Raw genomic sequence first — 23,420 nt, forward strand, 5'->3', positions numbered from 1 at the left:
TGATAACATAACCTCATCGTCAACTAATTTTATTTTTATTGCCATTTATGCCAGAATTAACAAGTAACTTTCACAAGAACATGGTCACGGTTGCAGCAGTTGTCTCCCCTAGCTTCGTGATTTAGCTTCGCGGACGGCAACAGGTGCACGTAGGAAATTAGCCCTTGATTATCCAAGCCGACCAATCATCTTGTTGGCTGTTCCGTTCAACTCCCTCGCAATTTTGATCCTGTTAAATGGCGTTTGGGAAAGTCAAGGAAGGGTAGGAAAATTTTGTTTTTCTCGGAGTAAATGAATTATACGGAAAAGACACGCATTTCCAAATTTAGAAAACTACTTGTTCTAAACTTTTGTCGTGTTTGGATGGTTTTATTCCATCAAAATATTCACATTTACGCTGTTTCCATATCTTACTGTGATAAGTTTATCCACAGGTTTGCGCACATAGGGATGGATCGTATAGTGAGTTTTAAGGAAAAAATAATGTTTATCACATTTCTGAAAGAGTGAAAGTGAGGAAAGGTGTTCCTCCAAGTCATTGTGAGACAATTCAAGGATAGACAAGAAGGTGTCAGTTTGTTTAGATTAATTTTATTTAGATCAGAGCACTGCAAAGTCAGTTTTTGCCGACGCATAATGTTGTTATCCAAAACGAGGCTGCAAAACCCTATCTCTCTTGTAAGGAATATTCCTGCAATTTAAATTGGTATAAAAATATAATCTTCTCAAGTTACTGCTTGAAACACTGCAAGGCTTAAAAAGCAACTTTTGTCTGTAGTTTTGATACAGATTTTGATGTTTATTAAAGTAATTTTCGCAACTTTCGCATTGCGGGTATATTTCCGCCATTGCCGTGCTCGTTATGTCACATGTCCTGTCGTCACACACGGTATGAGTTTCACAGATGGATGAGGCGCTTTTCTCAACATCCACATCAACTCCATCGGACATGCATGCTTTCTGTGATTTATGTCATTCATTGTTGTACAATCAGACGGAAAGGAAATTGCAGTTGTAAAAGCTACAATTTGCCTGTGATAACTTTAGTATTAGTTAACACTGGAGAATTCTTTGTAGGACATTGTTAATAATGTGTATATTTTTTGCTGAGGCATAGAAGTATAGAAGAAAACTGTTTGCTTATTAAATGCCTTTGCAGAAGGATTTTTTTAGTAAGCTTGTTTCGATATATGTGGCGTGTAATAAATATTTTATGTGGGCAATTTTATTGCATTATAAAGATACATGCTCTAAGTAAATCATTTGATCATTATTAGAAAAAGTAGGCACATCAAACTAACCAATTTGAAACTAAATGATTTTTAAAAATAAATTTCAATTTTGTAAATTAAGTTCTGTTTTGTTTTAAAAAACAAACAAAATTTGGGATTAATAATCTCAATGGGATCCTCTTATTTTACAGAACTAACTGAAACCTATAATTAATGTTTACTTACATAAAATTTGTATATATATTAACCTAAATTGTTGTCTCTCTTACATCTGTGTTAGTATGAACTGTACATACTAATTTCTGATCATCTGACAAGATTAGCTTGAATAGTGCTATATTCCAACATGAATCAATGTTGTTTTACATTATAATCAGGAAGATTCCATCTGTATTTGTGGCAGATAGAGCTTGGTTTAGGCTGACCAGTGGTTGACTGCATGAGCAACAAGTATGTTTAATTCACAGGTACTGTAGCATCACATATAATGCAATAATGTAGAAGTAAGTGTTAAAGCCTTTTGTCCTTTTCAGTCATGTTATTAGTGTCATACAACCATTGCAGGAATATAGGTCCTAAACAACCTTTGCTTGCCGAATAGTGGTGGTCAGGCTGTATGAGGTGGCTGAATGTCATCGTGTCTCAATTGCATGAATTGATACTCTGATGTCAATCACTAGATTGTCTGGTCCCAACTTGATTTTTTGCAGACCACTTTCAATTATGGCTGCTGAATGCAGCCTTGAGCAACTAAAAATATCTTCAGCAACCCATGTTTGTTGAAAGAGGCGAAATGCTTGTCGTAAGAGGAGGCTAAAATAAATAACGGGATTGGGTGGATGCCGATTAGTTGATGCATGTCATCGTAACACAATTTACCATCCCAAACTGGTTCCTACAGGAGATATCGCTTGGGTGAGATCAAGAGATATCTACATTGTAGACATGGTAGATATCGCTTTTACAAATCACTGATTTTTTCCCCCGCATATTTCGATTTAAGAATAATGAATGATTAATAAAATCTCACCCTCATGTCTTTTGATGTCAGATATATCAGCACTTGTTGATTAAAGTGGAAAAACTCCACTTTTATCAACTGGTGTTAATATATCTGATATCAAAAGACACAAGGGTGAGATTCTGTGTTTGCGTGGATGGATGATCATGATATCAATCACTGGATTGTTTGGTCTCGACTCAATTGTTTGCAGACCACTGTCAAGTAGCTGGAATATTGCTGAGTGCTACGTTAAACAACAAACAAACAAACACCTGTCATACAAATCACCATTGCATGGATTTACCTGCGTGTTTCTATTCGCCAGTCCTGGTCAAGCTACCATGGCTACAGCTGAATTGGTTTTATTGATTCAAACACTCCCATGGGATGTGCAGGACAGAATTATGTGCATCCATTCTCAGTTTCTATGTAAGGAGGATGAAATATTTTTCATCTGTTCAAGCCTTGCCATTGTAAAGCTGATAACATTTTATCTCAGCAGGTTTGTTGAAAATGCTGAAAATCCACTGTTGGATAATTTGTTTGCTATGTCCTGCAAGCCTAAATATGCAGTTTGACTTGTTGGTTCAAGGCCAGTTAAAAAATGTAATGTGTCAGAAGATAGGATTGTATTGTTTTGATTCATTTCTTTAATGGCTTACAAATCTATCAGTGTAAGTTAATAGTAATCCACCACATTTCATCAATTGGCCACACCCCCTAAGGCTTGTAGTTTGGAGAGACAGCCACATGGCTCATTGTGTCAGTGAGTGAAGATTGGGTGGCCACAATGTATCCCCATGACTCATTGTGTCAGTGAGTGAAGATTAGGTGGCCTCAATGTATCCCCATGATCTGTTGTGTCAGTGAGTGAAGATTGGGTCGCCACAATGTATCCCCATTGCTCATTGTGTCAGTGAGTGAAGATTGGGTGGCCTCAATGTATCCCCATGACTCATTGTGTCAGTGAAGATTGGGTGGCCACAATGTATCCCCATGACTCATTGTGTCAGTGAGTGAAGATTGGGTGGCCACAATGTATCCCCATGACTCATTGTGTCAGTGAGTGAAGATTGGGTGGCCACAATGTATCCCCATGGCTCATTGTGTCAGTGAGTGAAGATTGGGTGGCCACAATGTATCCCCATGACTCATTGTGTCAGTGAGTGAAGATTGGGTGGCCACAATGTATCCCCATGGCTCATTGTGTCAGTGAGTGAAGATTGGGTGGCCACAATGTATCCCCATGGCTCATTGTGTCAGTGAGTGAAGATTGGGTCGCCACAATGTATCCCCATTGCTCATTGTGTCAGTGAGTGAAGATTGGGTGGCCACAATGTATCCCCATGGCTCATTGTGTCAGTGAGTGAAGATTGGGTGGCCACAATGTATCCCCATTGCTCATTGTGTCAGTGAGTGAAGATTGGGTGGCCTCAATGTATCCCCATGACTCATTGTGTCAGTGAAGATTGGGTGGCCACAATGTATCCCTATGACTCATTGTGTCAGTGAGTGAAGATTGGGTGGCCACAATGTATCCCCATGACTCATTGTGTCAGTGAAGATTGGGTGGCCACAATGTATCCCTATGACTCATTGTGTCAGTGAGTGAAGATTGGGTGGCCACAATGTATCCCCATGGCTCATTGTGTCAGTGAGTGAAGATTGGGTCGCCACAATGTATCCCCATAGCTCATTGTGTCAGTGAAGATTGGGTGGCCACAATGTATCCCCATGGCTCATTGTGTCAGTGAGTGAAGATTGGGTGGCCACAATGTATCCCCATGGCTCATTGTGTCAGTGAGTGAAGATTGGGTGGCCACAATGTATCCCCATGACTCATTGTGTCAGTGAGTGAAGATTGGGTGGCCACAATGTATCCCCATGGCTCATTGTGTCAGTGAGTGAAGATTGGGTGGCCACAATGTATCCCCATGGCTCAGGAATAGAAATGAATGTTTTCTCAAGTGTGGCACATGGCACTCATACACATGTTTTGGTGTTCCCTTTGAAATTAAAGTCTGCAACTAGAAGAACACCTTGATCTGTCTTCGGGGTCGATGAATGTCTTCAAACGAAGGGTAGAACATTTGAGACTGTACAACTCCCCTGATAATAAGTTCATTTTTAATAATTAATGCCCGTACATTTTCAAATCCATCCATCAAATCTTGCTCTCAAAGGTAGCTTTCAGGAAATTTAAGGTCATTCTGCTTCTGAATCGGTTATTTACATTCTGCTTGTTTTTATCATTACTTTATGGGCATTTTGTACAAGATAAATCAATTGAAAGATATATGTTCAGGGAAAATTAATAGATGTATTGTATGTATATCTGGTTTATCAAGAACTTGTAAAATAATTGCAACAGCTTTTGAAATAAATGCCTTATTGAGTTGACTGAAAGGTAAGTTCTGATGTAAAATGATTGGAAAGTGATACTTATTATTGAAGGTCTACTTACAAAAGTGTACTTATTTATTGAGAAAATGGTATGAAATTAAACTTCAGGACACTATTGTGGTGTGTGCGATCATTTAACAAAATTCCCTTCATCAAATATCACAAATCTACAGCTGATGGACTGGTAATGCAATATCAGTTTGCTGTGTGACCTGGCCTTAACCATTGTTAACTCTGCCCTAGATAATTATGCGACTTGACCTCAACTTGCACTCTACCCCCTACCCTCTCCAACCTCACTTGCTTATGACCGAGCCACTGTGACTAACAAGGTGTTATGCAAATGTTTGTTTGTTTGTTGTTTAATGCCGCACTCAACAATATTCCAGCTACTTGACAGTGGTCTGCAAACAATTGAGTCGAGACCAAACAATCCAGTGATTGATATCATGATCATCCATCCACGCAAACACAGAATCTCACCCTTGTGTCTTTTGATATCAGATATATTAACACCAGTTGATAAAAGTGGAGTTTTTCCACTTTTATCAACGAGTGCTGATATATCTGACATCAAAAGACATGAGGGTGAGATTTTATTTATCATTCATTATTCTTAAATCGAAATCTGCAGGGGAAAAAATCAGTGATTTGTAAAAGCGATATCTACCATGTCTACAATGTAGATATCTCTTGATCTCACCTAAGCAATATCTCCTGTGGGAACCAGTTTGGGATGGTAAATTGTGTTACGATGACATGCATCAACTAATCGGCATCCACCCAATCCGGGGCGGTCAGGTAGCCTAGTGGTTAAAGCGTTCGCTCGTCACGCCGAAGACCCGGGTTCGATTCCCGACATAGGTACAATGTGTGAAGCCCATTTCTGGTGTCCCCCTGCCGTGATATTGCTGGAATATTGCTAAAAGCGGCGTAAAACCATACTCACTCACTCCACCCAATACAGTTATTTATTTAAGTCTCCTCTTACTAGGAGCTGTATGACGGCAGTCTGTAAATAATTGAGTTAGGACCAGACAATCCAGTGATTGACATCATGAGCAAATGGAGATCGATGCAGTTTGTAGTGGTGTTTCCAACTGATGATGGAGGGTATATGCGTCTTTGGTAACTTGTATAAATTTGATAATTTTACGTTAAATTTGATTTTTAATACCTATCCTGTCTCACATATTGCAGTATGTTTTCTTTTTTAAAACAAAAAATGGAAACATTCCTCACATACTCATCCCTTTGAAGACCCTTGGAACACCAATCCTGAACACAGCAATCAGGACACACAAGGCCTGCCACCATGCCATCAGTCTTGTCTCTTTCGCCATGTAGAACACATGTGGGAAATTGCTCTGTGGTAAATCCTTAATCTTCAGCTGTATATTTTATCCAAATAATGATGTCAACTTCAGGAACAAGAAGTTCTGATTCAAGCTTTAAGTTTCTTTTACAATCCAAAACTCATCCTCAATTCCCGTCTATTATCGCCATTCTACTTGTATAGACCCTGGACCCTTTCACTGACACGGTTTCCTTGGAGTCCAAATCAAGTGGTACGACACTAAACACAGCTGCCCCATCAAATTACTTTCTTAAGTAAATCCTGTGCTAAATCAGAGATAGGAGGGATGGAGGTGGTGATGTTGCCATCAAACAAAGCTTGGTGGTTTATTGATCCGGGGTATGCAGCATAATTGCGATATACGCTACTCAGTGTTTGATAGGGGTAATCAGCTATGTCATTCTATTGTAATATACTTGACATTATATGAGGATCAGTTTTGTGAAGATCCGGGTTAGAATAGGTCTTCAGCAACCTATGCTTGCCGTAAAAGGTGACTATGCTTGTCGAAAGAGGCGACTAACGGGACCGGGTGGTCAGGCTCGCTGACTTGGTTGATGCATGATGTTGTCATGGATCACTAGATGATTTATAGAATCGAATATTTATGAATATGCAATCATGTGCATTTACATACCCTGTACCTAAAAATATCCATAAGAACATATTATATGCATAGATGTCCTCAAAAGACAACACTCTCATAATATTTAATTTGACAGTATTGTGGTCACTGGTCATTGTCGTATTGTCCCCATTAGATTGCATTTTTATTTCAAAATGGTATTTGACATGGAAAAGTGTTATAATTTATTCATTGCTCACGTTGATGTTGCACATTATATACATTCAACATTAGAAAAAGACAACATTAATAGCTGATGATCCGACCATAGATTGTTCTGTTGGGGTGTGACCTGGCTGGCAATGAAGTGTGCAGCTTTCTCTGAGATCGTGTATAAGAAACGTTAGATATGTTTTTCAAAGTATATTCATTATAGCCTAAACACAAATATCACCTGGTTGCAAACATCTGCATTCAACAAGAAAACATTTCCTTGTTATATATGAAACTGGGTTTAGTGAAGGTGAGGGAAGCTGGAGAGACGATCAACTCACCGAGTCTTGGCTACACACGAGTCATATGATGGTTTGAAGTAAACTGAATAAAACTGATTGCTATTTTGTTGTGAATATCTTTCCTAGATACATTTAATCAAATTCCAAGAGAGACAAATTCGTAGAAATTATTTTAATATCCAAGTTATGACAACATTTCTGACAACTGTTCACTTGGTCCAAGGGGGCCACTCTCATTTGCAACACAAAGTTCAAGGTCAAACTGCAGCAAGGAATGTTCTGACATCCTTTGACATAATAGGGGCGGTGGGGTAGACGAGTGCTTTAAGAGTTTGCTCGTCACGCCGAAGGTGAATGACTGCTGGGAAACAGAGAGCATGTGTATGTACATGTAAGAACAACAAGAGTAATATGGCAACACAGATGGAAGCTTGGCAAGGGAAGCCATTAGCAAGCCTGAGATGAAATAGCACTTATTGATGCTAAGCATAGGTGGCCTCGTTGTCCAAGGCACTGAAATTTGCTGTGTAGAGTTGTTTCCCTTGGGCACACCAGGAACCTATGATTGTGGGTTGAGTCCTGGTTTGCCCCAGTTATGTTTCAAGGTTTGTCAGCACCATACCCGTGCTCGTGGATTTCACCAAAGGGCTAAACATCTGAGACCACCCTCACTTCGGGCCTTTCTCCCATATCGAGCTGATACACTGTGATAGAATTGGAATACTGTTCTACATGTTCCAAGTGGCATTTAACCCAACTCACTCATTAACTCACTCTAACAATTTAAATTAATTAAGTGACAAAATTGGATATGAATTAAAATAGAGGACACCGGAAAAACAGATCCTGATTTTGAGAACACAGGACTGACCAGGCTAATGTTAGCTAACCACTTATGGAAGAAAGAAATAAGTGATGTTACTTCAGGATCAGTAGGCCACAGGAAATATGTAGGAAATACGGACATATAAAAAAAAAAGAGAGAGAATGAGTTGGCTGGGGAAATCACGTGTGAAGCGTATGTGTGTCGGTCGTTATGAAAAGCATGCATGACCCAGATTGATGAGAGGTGACCATGGTGATGCTAGGTTTGTTGGGGTGAATTGTTTTTTAAAAGCTGGTAACTTTTGTTTCGACACGTTTCCACTTAATATCATAAGAAGAATGAGAAATGCATAGTGTGAGATAGGATAAATATTATAAATATACAATTTATTGTAAAATGTACAATATTGTAAATATAAAATATGATACATGGTTTGTTTTTTGTTTTTTGTTGTTGTTTGGTTGTTGTTGTTTTTTGGGGGGGTTAAATTGTTCATATGGGGTAATGTCCTATATCTTATGACACCAAAGATCAAATTTAGTAGCTTGGTTTGTTTATTATTAGGAATTGCTAATTGCTTGTGCAATGATCCCAGGAACTGACCAGATTCAGATTCAGTCTAGGTATAGGTCAGGTGGACTGATCCATGTCACACTAATTGAGGGGTGTCATGATATCCATTTTGATTTCATTGTTTGGATAATCATGAGAGTAATATGTTCTCCCATGAAGAAAATAAATATATGTTAGAGAGATAGATGAATAATTTGAAATATGTCAACATATTCTTGTAAGTAGAAGAAGACTTTCTTGGATTTTTTATTTGATTGTTTGAATGCTTTGTTTTAGATCCTACCATCCCTGCTCTGAACATGAACTGTTCCATTCTTTTGAACTGTGTGTTTTGTCTTGTCACTAACACAGAGCATATATATGCTGTCAAGGTGAATGTCACAGGTGGTGCAGTTATGGCTGAATGTATCAGATGGAGCTTCCAATGAAACTAATTACTATTGATATTTGACAAATAATATTTTATTTACCCTATACATGTGCAAATGGTAGATAAATAGAAGGATTGGAGACTGACTTTGCATTAGTGTATGGAAACTAAATATTTAACAATACTTGTATCTTTTGAGAACAAAACGGCACACTTTTCAAATTTTGTAGATATTTTGGGTGGCACAATCACAGGGGATGTATTCAAAATGTTAGCAACATGTCTTTTGGAAGAAGAAATATCTAGAATTCTGATCCGATTTTATGACACGACAACCAATGGCTGACAGATGTCTGAACCAAGATTAAGTGCAGTGGCTTGGCTGTCATGGCAACCATAAAGAAAGTAAATTTTTGTACTATATCTCAAAACGTTCATGCATAATATTCAAAAGAAGTTAAAGAACACCCAATGTTTTCATACCGTAAAAATCAGGTGTTATTTAACTTCTTTTTTAGTATGTGTAATTTAAAACAAGAAAATGGCTGTCATGGAATTTGTTTTTGGATATATTGGATTTTGGTTTAAGGTGAGGTGAAATGGGGTTTAATGTTGAATGTGTGTGTGGGGGGGGGGAGCTGCATGTACTAGTCCAGACTGATGCCGATTTATAGTGCTAGCACATTGAGATACCATGCCGCAGTTTAACATGAATACCACTCTCACAGTATACTGACACCGAGCCGACCAGTCCTTGTTTTAGCCCTTTAATGCCGAGGGCCTGATAGGGTAACAACAAGTAACATCTTTTAACGTCTTTTGGTATTATGCGGCCAGGAATCAAACCCCGGGCCTTCCACTGTCTGGGTCAAATTTGGTTTAAGGTGTCATCTTAATAAATTCCAATATTAATCTCTGATGATTTTGTAAATATTTTGGTACATGGAGATCAGAGTCTCTTGGTTCCATTACCCCGGGGTAATACATTTCCCACAGATATTCAATATACAAATACACTTTGTGAAATAAAGTTATGAAGACAACTCATCATCATTTGTATGTAAATAAATTAACTATTAGGATGCATTGTTTTCACAAATTAACATATTGCAGCTACTGGTACATGTTAGTTCTCATGGCAAATGTGGGGCTATTAACCATGATTTATACATGGTGTATCAGTGATATATGCACAATGACAAAGAAGTAATGTGAGTGTATGAAATCTTTCTTTCATACATAGTGAGACCACCTTTGTGTTCTAGTAGTCTAGAACGTCCACCCAGAGAGTGGAAGGTCCAGAGTTCGATCCCCAGCCGCGCCATACCAAAAGACGTTAAAAGATGGTACTTGTTGTTTCCCTGTCTGGCGCTCAGCATTAGGGGGCTAAAACAAGAACTGGTTGGCTCGGAGTCAGTACAATGTGTCTGAGTGGGGTATTCATGTTAAACTGTGGCATGGTAGCTCAGTGAGCTAGCACTATAAGTATGCATCAGTCCGGACTAGTACAAGCAGCCACACAAACACATGCACACACACACACACACACACACACATACACCTGCATGCACGTCGCTATATAAGTGCAATAATCTTGGACGCGATGTTCCACCCCATTTCACCTCACCTCACCTCACCTCACCTCATGCACAGTGATGCAATGTTTTCTTCTGGAGTGTAACAGTATCATTTACTGGTGACAGTTAGTGTCATATGCCCTTCCCAACCACCTGATTGTGTGCAGGGTTTTACCTTGACTTACAAAAAACCCAAATAATTAATTTAAAGTGCTCTGGAAAAAAAAGTAATGAAATGGTTTAGTGTAGTGTACTGTACTGTTCATTTTGATAGTTAATTTAATTACTTTATAGTTCCTGGTATTATTGTGTGTCCCTTGGGATGCAACATATTCTTGTTTCTGCATCTGTTCTATACATTTGTGTGTAGCTGTACTGTACACACATTTCAGCATCACATAAAACCCTGGTGCGGTTTTGTTCATGTTAAATCTTTATTGCTGTGAGATTGGTGAATGTAATGTGACAATATCTCAGAATCGCGTCCTTGTTCCTCAGAATATTAAAGCAAAACAAGTAGTCGGTGTGTTGAGCAGGACAGATTTGTAGCAGCTGGGGGTGGACCAGCTTGTCCTATTGTTGGGGGCCGTTGTTGGGATGGCGGACATCATGATTTGGGCCTCCTGTGACACAGTGAGTCAGGCATCAGTAGAAATCACCTTAGACATTCGTGTTGTTTCAGTCTTGTTTCTGTGACCTTGACCTTGTGACATGTTGAACACTCCATGCACAAGGAACAGTTGTGGGAGAAAGTGTGTATGGGGTTCTACTGTGGAGTCATTGACTAGGGGTGTCAGTATTCAAAGATGCATCACAAATGTACACCTGATGACATATGTGATACACCTACCCATGCGTCCATTCATGTTTCAATGAGTAAGTGACTTAGATTTAATGCTACTTTGAACAGTATTCCAGTTGTATCACAGTGTTCATGTTTTTATGATGTATCAATTTTCAAATTTTACTATTTTTTGCAATAACCTGGCAATAAGGGCTATAACAATTCACCGATACCTACGATATCAGTGATACTTAGGTACACACGATACTTGAATCGTCAGCTTGCGAGGTAAATAGAACAGGGACTAATAGAGTTAGTTCCCATAATGGTAGAAGTATCATAGCACATACTGTAAGCATGGCAGAACACAAGGACGTGGCAGCTGAGGACGGGGCGGGTCGGCCTTTACATTTAATAACCATCCCTTCATGATTTGTTCTTCTGGTTTTTCTTCATTAAAATTTTGGAAATGACAAGTAAATGTATGAAGATAGAGGTTTTAGAGCTGTATTTCAGTGATTTCATCATTTCTTACTATTTGATGTGGTGTATTGTGATACCAGTATCAGAAGGTCCGTGGTTCAAATCCCATCACGGGACTCGGAAATTTTATGGCCGCTATATTGGCGCCCAACGTGGAGCTGAGCAAGTTCATATTAAATTTGAGCAAAGTAAGCCTCAGTGCCCTACTATGTGGTCTGGGACGTGCTTCTGTTGACGGGGACTCGGAAATTTTATGGCCGCCGTAGCAAGATACCAGACAATACAAAGCTCTACTGGCTCACAACTACTAAGTATAGTGTTTCCTTACGGCATATCCAGGGAAGGAATAGACAATGCCTCTGGTCAATACAGCCTGTCTAAGGGCCATTATCATACCTCCATGTCAGAATGATGAGATCTGATTGGTCCACGTGATCTTGATAAAATACTGTAGATCCTGCCTTGGAGTGGGATAAATTTCTCAGCTGGGATTAATCTCTTATACCCCACATCAAGCAAGTCAGGCTGCATGTGGATTTCTGAGAGGCAGAATGAATTCCCTTATACCCTGCTTCAAAGTCATTGGAAGTCACGTGATATAGCACTTGCTAACCTCAAGTCAATCGTACAGCTCTTTTCTATCAGTTTTGCGTTTGTGTTAATTCTATTATGATGTCATATTAAAACATGTCGGTAAGATAAATTTGTTGTAGCAGGATCATGAGGGGTACATGGGGTTTTATGCATACCTCGTATAAAACCTCACGAGGGACGCATGAAACCCCACCTTTAACAAGGCCAATATAAAAACACCCATTTAATGATATGTTTGTTGACTATGTAAACTATGTTTCTAAGTAGTACAGAAAAATGTTACAAGAAAACAATATGCACCTTCTAACACGTACAAAGGGTGTGCCCAGTAATGGTGGGTGTGCATTGAAAACAAGAAAATACCAATTTAGCCTGATAAATTCTTAATACAATTTTTTTTGTAGTTTTCCTGCCAGTTCTTAGTCCTGAGGCCTTAGTTCTATCCTGCCAATTTGGTGCAAAGAGTCTGTAATACAAGAAAAGTAATTGGTCTGGCTGTTTTGATCTTGTAGTCTGCTCGTCAGGTGATCTGTTATGCTGCAACAGGCTATAGTGATCTTTTACATACTGTTGTGATCTCATACTTACTATCGTGATCTGTCACAAACTATAGTGATCTGTTAATCTGCTGAGACTATGGTCCTGATGAAATCTGTTAGACTTTAGTAATCCGTCACTGACTAGTGTGATTCTGTTCCTCTGTTACAAACAAGTTAACTGTTAATCTCCTAAAGACTAAAGTGATCTGTTAATCTGTTACAGAATGCCTTTATGAAGAATGAACTCCCAGCCACCAAGTGGTCAGCCAGGGCCGGCCCCTGTGGCGCCAACTGCAACATCCACACCAGCACCAGCAACCACAGCAACATCAGTTCCAACCACACCAACATTAATCACACCAATGCCAACTTTACCAACAACAATGGCTACCATACCAACACCAATGCCCACTTTAACGAAAGAAACCAGTCAACCTCCTGCCAAGAAGATGAAGCTTGGCACACCACCATCAGTTGTTCATGAATCTGCAGCTAGCATTTCTTGCCCGGCATCTAAGGTCTTGACCAATCAGACGTCATCAGTATTGACCAATCAGACACCACCAATTGCGACCAATCAGATGTCATCATTTCCTCCAGGTACCATCAGCCTGACTATCACCAATGGTAAGTCTTACAATGGCGTGTGGACAGTCATGATGTATATTTTACTACTGACATTTGTGAAAAAAACATTGTTGACAGGCTTGATATACATTTTGGGATGTATGTTGAAAATACTTTCTATATGTACCCGGATCCCAGAACAATATAACCGTGCACATTACTTATCAACATCCCTAAAAACTAGTTTGTTTGTTTGTTGTTTAACGCCACACTCGGCAATAGTCTAGCTATATGACGGCAGTCTGTAAATAATCAAGTCTGGACCAGACAATCCAGTGATTGACATCATGAGCATCAATCCACGCAATTGGGATACGATGGCATGCATCAACCAAGTCACCGAACCTAATCACCAGTTCATTTGGTTGCTTCTTACGCCAAGCATATGTTGCTGGGGACCATACTCTTTCCCGGAATCACCATGGATTTTACTATTGCAGTCATTATGAGCTGTGATTGGTCATGGTATGTGACAGCTATTAAGTGCTTCAGTTTACCAAGGGCCCTGCATCAGGAACGGGGTCAAAATAGACTTGAGCAATATAATATAATTATGGCTTCTTTTAGCATTTTTAGAGAAAACACTGACCAAAATATATCTATGAAAAAAAATCCTCCTCAACCTGACCAATTGGTTAACCTGGTGCAACTTATGATTTGGCATACAGAAACGTACCCTGGCCAGAATCAAAATAACAAAAGTCCCTACCTGGCACTGCCAAGTGATGAGTCCAGGGTGGGTGAAACCAGTGCCTCTGCAGACTTCTGGTATGCCGAAAATCAATCATGGCTGTACACATTGAAGTTGGAGAATCTATTTTTACAAAACAAGCCAGTTTATTTGACGCTACAGTAACCATCTTCCAACAGCAATCTGTTCCTGCAGCATGCATCAATTTCTATTACTATGATTACAAATGAAATCGAAACAGGGTACAGGGTTCACACATTGATAGACTTACCCAGTCTCTTTATTGACATGCAGTGATCAGCTATGGTAGGGGCGGTCTGGTAGCCTAGTGGTTAAAGCGTACGCTAGCCCCCCCCCCCCCGAAGACCTGGGTTTGATTCCGGATATGGGTACAATGTGTGGAGCCCATTTTTCGCTGTGATATTGCTGGAATATTGCTAACAGTGGCGTAAAACATACTCACTTACTCACACAGCTATGGTATGCTTCTGTACACAACCCCTTCAGCCCAACTAATTGTCTAGGTTTTATGCTGACACAATATGCTACTGGTTTTAGCCAGGTGTGGGTTCTATGCGGACACAATGGGCTACTGGTTTTAGCCAGGTGTGGGTTCTATGCGGACACAATGGGCTACTGGTTTTAGCCAGGTGTGGGTTCTATGCTGACACAATGGGCTACTGGTTTTAGCCAGGTGTGAGTTCTATGCGGACACAATGGGCTTCTGGTTTTAGCCAGGTGTGGGTTCTATGCGGACACAATGGGCTACTGGTTTTAGCCAGGTGTGGGTTCTATGCGGACACAATGGGCTACTGGTTTTAGCCAGGTGTGGGTTCTATGCGGACACAATGGACTACTGGTTTTAGCCTGGTGTGGGTTCTATGCTTACACCATCGGCTGCTGGTTTAGCCTGGCCCGGGTTCTATGCTGACACTATGGGCTACTGGTTTTAGCCTGGCCCGGGTTGTATGCTGGCACTATGGGCTACTGGTTTTAGCCTGGCCCGGGTTGTATGCTGACACTATGGGCTACTGGTTAGCCTGGCCCGGGTTGTATGCTGACACTATGGGCTACTGGTTTAGCCTGGCCCGGGTTCTATGCTTACACCATCGGCTGCTGGTTTAGCCTGGCCCGGGTTGTATGCTGGCACTATGGGCTACTGGTTTTAGCCTGGCCCGGGTTGTATGCTGGCACTATGGGCTACTGGTTTTAGCCTGGCCCGGGTTGTATGCTGACACTATGGGCTACTGGTTTTAGCCTGGCCCGGGTTGTATGCTGGCACTATGGGCTGCTGGTTTAGCCTGGCCCGGGTTGTATGCTGGCACTATGGGCTACTGGTTTAGCCTGGCCCGGGTTGTATGCTGACACTATGGGCTACTGGTTTAGCCTGGCCCGGGTTGTATGCTGGCACTATGGGCTACTGGTTTAAGCCTGGCCGGGGTTCTCTGCTGACACTATGGGCTACTGGTTTAGCCTGGCCCGGGTTGTATGCTGGCACAATGGGCTACTGGTGTCCATAGTTCCCTAAAATAAGGATGACCCTATTGGAGCTACTGGTTTGCCTGATCAAGCTTCCATAATAACTCTTTGGGTTCTATTTCAACACTACTGGTTTGCCTAGTCCAGGCGTGAATATTCCTGACATGACACTACAATGAAGACCTATGCACTGACTTATTCTAGTATTTAAGATGTACATCCTTCATGGTATCTGCTTTGCTTTCTTAACCCAGCACCTCATGCTTGCAATCACTTTGCTTTAGCTTTTTCTCATGACGTTGGCACAAAGGAGGTTGGTGTCAGTGCCAGCATTTGGTTCCAACTGCTTTATTATACAGGATGGTAAATGGTAGTAGGCATCACTGGCAATTGTGATATTCTTTCCAAGGGTGTTTCTAAGATGATTTGATATCTTACCTGTAAGCTGTGTTTGTGTTGCCCACAGGTAGAAAGCCAGATGTTTTTCTAATGTTACTGTAATTACCTTTGATAACATACTCCAATATTGCCAATGTGACGTAATTCCTTACATACTCATTGCCTATGCCAAGTCGGGGACATCCATTGTCTGTATTCCATCTCTGACAGCCATATTCCCCATCCATTGTCTGTATTCCACCTCTGACACCCATATTCCCCAACCATTGTCTGTATTCCACCTCTGACACCCATATTCCCCAACCATTGTCTGTATTCCGCTTCTGACACCCATATTCCCCTTCCATTGTCTGTATTCCACTTCTGACACCCTTATTCTCCATCCATTGTCTCTATTCAACCTCCGACACTCCTATTCCCCATCCAATGTCTGTATCTACTTCTGACACCCATATTCCCCATCCATTGAATTCCACCTTCACGATCCATATTCCCCATCCATTGAATTCCACCTTCCCCATCCATATTCCCCATCCATTGTCTGCATGTCACTATTTAGTATTACCCATCCATTGTGTGAGGGTTTCCACAGTTGTGGCAGTGATGGTGCATGCTGGTTGTGGTAGCGTAGGTGCCGACTCATCTGTTGGGGATCATTGGTTCTTCATCCTCACTGGACTCAAGGAACATTTCTCCTCTAGGTGTTATCAACCTGAACGCACCACCAGGTGGTGTTGCGGGAAAGGCGTCCAGTGTCCCCCCAGGTCTGCGGGGTGCCCAGTCCACAGTCCTAGCAGGGGTAGCAGGAAGTCTGGTGAAGGGTAATATTGGTTTCCTGTCCTGATGCATGATGGGTAGACAAATCAGTGTGTCTAGAAAACTTACTAAAAGTCTTTGCATGTGATTCCTGAATTCTACCGCGTGTTTGTTTATTTCTCTTTGTTTTAGTGCCTTCTTTGATGATTTCTTGCATGCATTCATCTACTAACATATAACCTGTTCTTTATGATCATGTAACGCTGAACAGAGTTGAATCTCTTAGCTACCAGGATCTGCAGATCATGGGGTGTAATCCCAGAATAGTCCTGATTGTTACCCATGCTGGGGAATTTCGCCAAAGTGGTAAATGTCTGTAACCAGCATCATTTTGGGCATTCCTTCCACTTTCAGCTATGATGCAGGTTTTCACTTTGGTGAAACCCACACAAGCATTGTGATCCAGGGATTGATCTGGACCCGCTCACAGCATGAATTTCAGCCCCAAGTCTGCAGATTATGTCATTACAAATTCCTAAATTGGAATTCAAAACTTCCCAATTCATGTTAATATATAACTAATAACTAATTTATGGCTTTGTAGAGGTTAACCTGTATTTCACTGATCACAGAACCAGTAAAGAGAAAGAATTAATAATGCTTTGAATTATTTTATGGCATTGAATGCAATCTCAAAATACAATGTTAAAAGGCTCTGCATTTAAGAAATAAGAACTTACAAGAATTCTCTATTTTGAACAAAAGCGATTATGTTGCCTGTCAAGGGCACTTAGCTTTGAATCCTAGATACAAATCCTTGTGCTGACATGGCTTAACATTATCAAGGTGGGTCTGGACTCAAACCCATGCTCACGTGTTTCTGGCCAAACAACAGGCTGCACTGTGGTGCCTTAGTTGACCCAGCCTCGTGCCACTGGATGGACATGGCATCCAACAATGAATGATGTCATCTGCTTCCATGACAATATGTCTTTCCCGGAAAGGCCTTGTATCATTAGCTCTTAGCTCATGTGATAGTATTTGTGTTCAGTTTGTCTGTTGTGGCTGCATGCACCAACACATGGTCAATACACCGCTGGTTTGTACACACCAAGTTCCTCTATGTCCCGTTAATACTAGGGCTGTTACAATTCACTCATGTATTCGGTGAATCGAACCGTATCCATTCATGAATTGAATTCGTTATTCGTGGCCACTAGAATCGAATATTTATGAATATGCAATCATGTGCATTTACATACCCTGTACCTAAATATATCCATAAGAACATATTATATGCATAGATGTCTTCAAAAGACAACACTCTCATAATATTTAATTTGACAGTATTGTGGTCACTGGTCATTGTCGCATTCCCTGGATAAGTGCAGTATATAAATGTATAACATGGTATAATACATTAATAATTAACAAACCATGTCAAATAGTTTTTGTTGTTATTGTTTCACTGAATATAACAAATACCGGTAATACATCAACTGCTGACTTGTTATTGTATTTGTGAATTGCTATTCGTATTTGTTACCCTATATTCGTGATAAGAATCGTATTCGTCTCATAGTTAATACATACAACTTCTTTGCAGTGTTGTCTATTTTTAGCCAGCTAATGAAATGAGGCTGTATTACTCACAGGAGTGAAGTAATCCCTGCTCAATGCATGAACTTAGTGCGAAGATATTGCCTGATATTGATGCAATGTGTAGCATTGTGTAGAGCAGACGGTCACAATATTACTGAAACAACCGTGGTTATTTAGGTCCATGGTCTTAATACTCACTGGATTTCCTTTTGTTTGAACCTGGCAGTGTCTTGATTTGTAGGTTATAAATAGCTAGGAACGCACTGTATTACCAGTACACTGAAATACACTTTTCAAATGATACGTTTTGCTTTATTTTTTCTGTGTCTATATTTGGTATAAAAAAAAACTGTTCCGTTATTATTATGTCATTTGACCTAAAATCTACACAGAAATTCATTCACAAATGATGTTTCCCTTTACATTTTTTTTTGACAAGACATGGATGTGATTTTATCTCCCCTGTATCCATGACCACAAGATGGCGGCAACTGACAATGCTGTGTAATATTTACTTAAATTTGTAGAAAATAGGATTTGCATGTACAAACAGTGTCAATTACTGTCAAACACTTTAGCTCCCAATATATTGCAAATCAATTTTTGGCCAGTACACAGCCCTATAAATAGCTGCACCACTCGGCAGTTTGTTTGTATGTAGTCATGGTTGATAGAGGGACAGTGTGTATTGACAATATCACAAAGTTTTGAAACCTTGAATGAATAATACTTTTACTGATCACACTTTCTAGTTTGTATAAGAAAATCGGGGACATGTATACTAGAACCTAAATCAGTTGCAAAGCATCACAGGGTGTTGAGGTGGAAAACAATAGACTTTGGGAAATCACGATGTTGAAGCAAATCTTGTTCCGGTAAAAACCTAAATCAATTCTGTTCCATAAACTATTAACCTACAAGGTACTTACAAAGTACATGAGTATTGTTAAGTGCCCCGCACTTCTATGTGCTTATTTCTGAGGGTTCTGAGGCCTGATGTCAATAGCTCTGCTCCTTAAGAATATCATGAGTGGAAAAGATATCAGAACATTGATACAGGCAAACTTAGTTCATTAAGTGGCATCTCAAATCTGCTGAAGGAATGTGATGTTGAATGTACATGACCGTGTGAGCTTCAGTGCCGCTGCACAGATTGGAATATTTGGTTCATTCTTCTAAGTTCCTCTGAGTACTGTTCTTCAGCAGCAACATTTGACAGCATAGACTGTTGGCACAATAGACAATCGAGGACAATGTCCTACAACCATCAATGCTAGAACAAGTAATGTATTCCATGTAATAAGCGCCCCGCTGTAATAAGCGCCCATGGTGATATTTGCTAATATACTGGCTGGTGAACAATCCCAATTAGCACCCCTTCCGATTGATCAATGTACACAAGACTTATTTATTCGCGTACAATACGCACTCGTGTGTTATATGCACCCTTAATTATGGGCAATTAAATTCTGGAAAATATATATATGTCGTACATAAACATTTCAGGCTGTCAGCATAAACCACGAAATTTATCTTTCACCAAATGAATATTCTAATAAAGAGCCCCCTAATTCTAATTTTGAGAGCGCCCTGGGCGCTTATTATGTCGAATACGGTAATAACTGAACTTATTCTCTTTAGCTTTTATCAGCATTTATTACCCAGTCTATTGTTTTCGTCATCGAAATGGGATAGTTGACGTCTTTGGATTCTTATGGTGACGTAAAGTCGGAATGTAGTTGAAGATTGTAGCTGAAGATTGTTGTAGTCATTTGACAGTCGTGGTTTCCTGAGACAGGTCGTGATCAGTGCATTTTTCTAAAGGGGATATTAAAAGGATTAAGAAATTATTACACTCGCATGTGTGTCATACTGAGTGTAAGAGTGTCAGAATTCATGCATTACCCTCGCTTGGAAAATACAAGAATACTGACACTCATTTTGTTGCTGAGGTTGATATGAGTTCTTGTTCATGTTACTTATTTTTGAGAAGTAAAGATATGTGCAGATACTTTATTAATCTGTGCTTGTTTGTCACAGGTCCGAGATCTCGCATGCCCTTAAAGGGCCACTCTCAGCAAGCAGGAGGGATGTTAGCTACCAGTATGCCCTTAAAGGGACACCCACAGCAAGCAGGAGGGATGTTAGCTACAAGTATGCCCTTAAAGGGACACCCACAGCAAGCAGGAGGGATGTTAGCTACAAGTATGCCCTTAAAGGGACACCCCCAACAAGCATCCAGCTCACCCAACACCATGGTAACAAGTCACACACAGCTCAAGATTCCCAACCCTTCTACATTCCCCATGCGAGGCCCCACTCCCATTCTTTCCCCCAGCCAGGCCCTGCCCCCGGGGGCCACCTTGACCGTGACTCTTCCTGCTCGCACATCTGTGCCCCTACAGACAGTGGCTACAATAGGGCAGCCCATCATGACCGCAGGAATGACCGTCAAGGCACTCGCTCAGGATGGCACCAGTCACTCGGCCCCTGGTCATTCCATTCCGTTACAGCACATGTCAGCTCTTCCTCGACAACCCGGTGCAGCTCGTCCTCAACATCAGGTTACGTTACATCCACTGACACTGTTACCACGACAACCTCTGCACCCACAAAGACAGCAGCTATTGCAACGCCCGACCCGATTTGCCCAACAGCCGATAAACCTGCAGAACGCTCGACTGCCAGCCACCCATCCCAGCTTGCGTCCAGTGTCTGCACCACAGCTTACCTTCCAGATTGCACCTGGATCATCTCAGGCAGCACAAAGTCTCGGTCCAGGTCAACAGCTACTGCAACAAAGGCCACAGTTACTTGCTCAGGCTCGTCCACAGCTGGTGATTCAGACAGCTCGGCCTCTGGTGCCAAGCACCCAGGTGACCAGCCCCATGCTGCACTCTCCTCTCCTTCTGAAGGATCCCATGCAGCAAGCAATGGTTCACACACCCATCATCCTGAAGGACCCACCTCCATACCCAGGGGTGAAGGCGGACGGCATCACACAGATGGTGCTGCAGGCCCAGCAGGGCATGTCAGGCGGGGTCATCATGACCTCGGATCCCAACATCCGACCCCAAAATGTCATCGTGCCACCCCCTGTTCCGTCTTCCTTAGAAGCAGAAAGTGCTGGAAAGCCTGCACCAACAGCAGTTATTGCACCAACTACGGATGTAGTTCATGGGGATGCAAGAACAGCCATGGATGCCAGCGAGACAAAGAATGACGGAAGAGATGCTACTGGAGCACAGAGAGGTCCCGAGGCACATGGAGCAACTGAGGCACGCAAGGGTCCCGAGACAGCTGGGGAAGAGAACAAGACAAAGGAAGCAGGCAGCCAGCCAAAGAATCAGGTCAACGAACAGAATCAGTCCAATGTTAAGAATCAGTCCGGTGAACTGAATCAGTCTGGTGTCCAGAGTCAGTCCAATGACCAGGGTCGGGCTGAAGCAGCTAAGGGGAACTCTGGGAGGCAGAATCGAGATGATGCAGCAACAGAGGAACCTGCTGACCCGATGGATGCCATGGTGTGGGAGGATGGAGTGGCTACACTGCCTGGCAGCGACTTCAAGGTGACCTCACCCTTCTCTCAGATCGACTAATTTAACATGATCTCTGTAGGATCAGTTTCAGGTGTACTTTCTAATGTAGGGGATTTTAAGCATTAGTGTGAAATGGGGTTGAACTTTGTGTTCAAGATCATTGTGCTTATATAGCAACATGTATGTGTGTGTGGCTGCTTGTACTAGACCGGTTTAATGTGGATTTTATAGTGCTAGCCTGCTGAGATACCATGGTGCACTTAAACATGAATACCCTACTCAGACACAGTATGCTGACTCCAAGACGACCAGTCCTTGTATGAACCCCTTAATGCTGAGCGCCAGGCAGGGTAACAACAAGTACCATCTTCTAATGTCTTTTGGTGTGATGCGGTTGAGGATCAAACGCCTGACCACCTCCTCCCTGGGCAGACGCTCTACCACTAGACCATGGAGGCAGCCTAAAGGTTTTATGCTTTAGGCAGCCTGTTTATTTAAAGTTAATTTCTGACATTCTATTTGATGACATTAAAGATCATTGAATATGGGACATGTATCAAGATAAGAGTAAAAATATTTGTCGTCATGATCTGTATGTTGTGGTGTCAAAGACATCAGGAGTCACAGTTTGAACCATGAGCAGATACATAAGAAAAATTGGCTTGTGAAAACAATAAACTTTTAGCGAAGTGATAATAAATTATGAACACAGCTAGTGTGTACCTTGACATTGATAGTGTTTCTAATGTTATTTTAGAGACATTGTTTGTGGTTTTAGTTTAAGATAAACGAGTTTGGTGCTATGGAGTTAATCACAGACGATGGTGCTGACATCGAGAGTGCAAGAAACTCAGCAGCCATTACCAACAACAACCATTTGTCCGCAGGTAGGTACACCCACAGGACACACCGCGTATCAACAAGCACATCTGCCAGGACACACTGGGATATCAGCCAGGACACACTGGGTTATTAGCCAGGACACACTGGGATATCAGCCAGGACACACTGGGTTATCTGCCAGGACACACTGGGATATCAGCCTGGACACACTGGGTTATCAGCCAGGACACACTGGGTTATCTGCCAGGACACACCTGCACATCTGCCAGGACACACCTGCAAATCTGCAAGGACACATACAGGGTTATCTGCCAGGACACACCTGCACATCTGCCAGGACACATACAGGTATATCTACCTGGACACATACAAGGATATCTGCCAGGACAGATACAGGGTTATCTACCTGGACACACACAGGGTTATCTGCCAGGACACACACAGGGTTATCTACCAGGATACACACAGGGTTATCTACCAGGACACATACAGGGTTATCTGCCAGGACACATACAGGGTTATCTACCTGGACACACACAGGGTTATCTACCTGGACACACACAGGGTTATCTACCAGGACACACACAGGGTTATCTGCCAGGACACATACAGGGTTATCTGCCAGGACACACACAGGGTTATCTACCAGGATACACACAGGGT

At 41.4% G+C, this 23,420-nt stretch overlaps 1 protein-coding gene across 5 annotated transcripts in view; it reads left to right on the forward strand.

The window, feature by feature from the left end:
- Positions 1-152: 152 nt before the first annotated feature.
- The window catches only part of LOC124111787 (lethal(3)malignant brain tumor-like protein 3), a 39,989-nt gene continuing 16,721 nt past the window's right edge, over positions 153-23,420 (forward strand). For 3 of the 5 annotated variants that reach the window (XR_007222251.1, XR_007222250.1, XM_048399895.1), the window contains exons 1-5: positions 5,988-6,010; positions 13,045-13,448; positions 16,719-16,838; positions 20,416-21,944; positions 22,693-22,801. Coding sequence is in view for 3 of the 5 variants with exons in the window: in XM_048399895.1 (XP_048255852.1) it covers positions 13,061-13,448; positions 16,719-16,838; positions 20,416-21,944; positions 22,693-22,801 (2,146 nt within the window). In the remaining 2 variants the exon portion in view is untranslated. Of the gene's footprint in view, positions 263-5,987; positions 6,011-13,044; positions 13,449-16,718; positions 16,839-20,415; positions 21,945-22,692; positions 22,802-23,420 lie in introns of those variants that run through there. The other 2 variants (XM_046471593.2, XM_046471594.2) reach the window with 2 other exon arrangements.

The sequence above is a fragment of the Haliotis rufescens genome, unplaced genomic scaffold (genome assembly GCF_023055435.1).
Source record: "Haliotis rufescens isolate VD_foot unplaced genomic scaffold, xgHalRufe1.0.p SCAF_2, whole genome shotgun sequence".
NCBI lineage: Eukaryota > Metazoa > Mollusca > Gastropoda > Lepetellida > Haliotidae > Haliotis > Haliotis rufescens.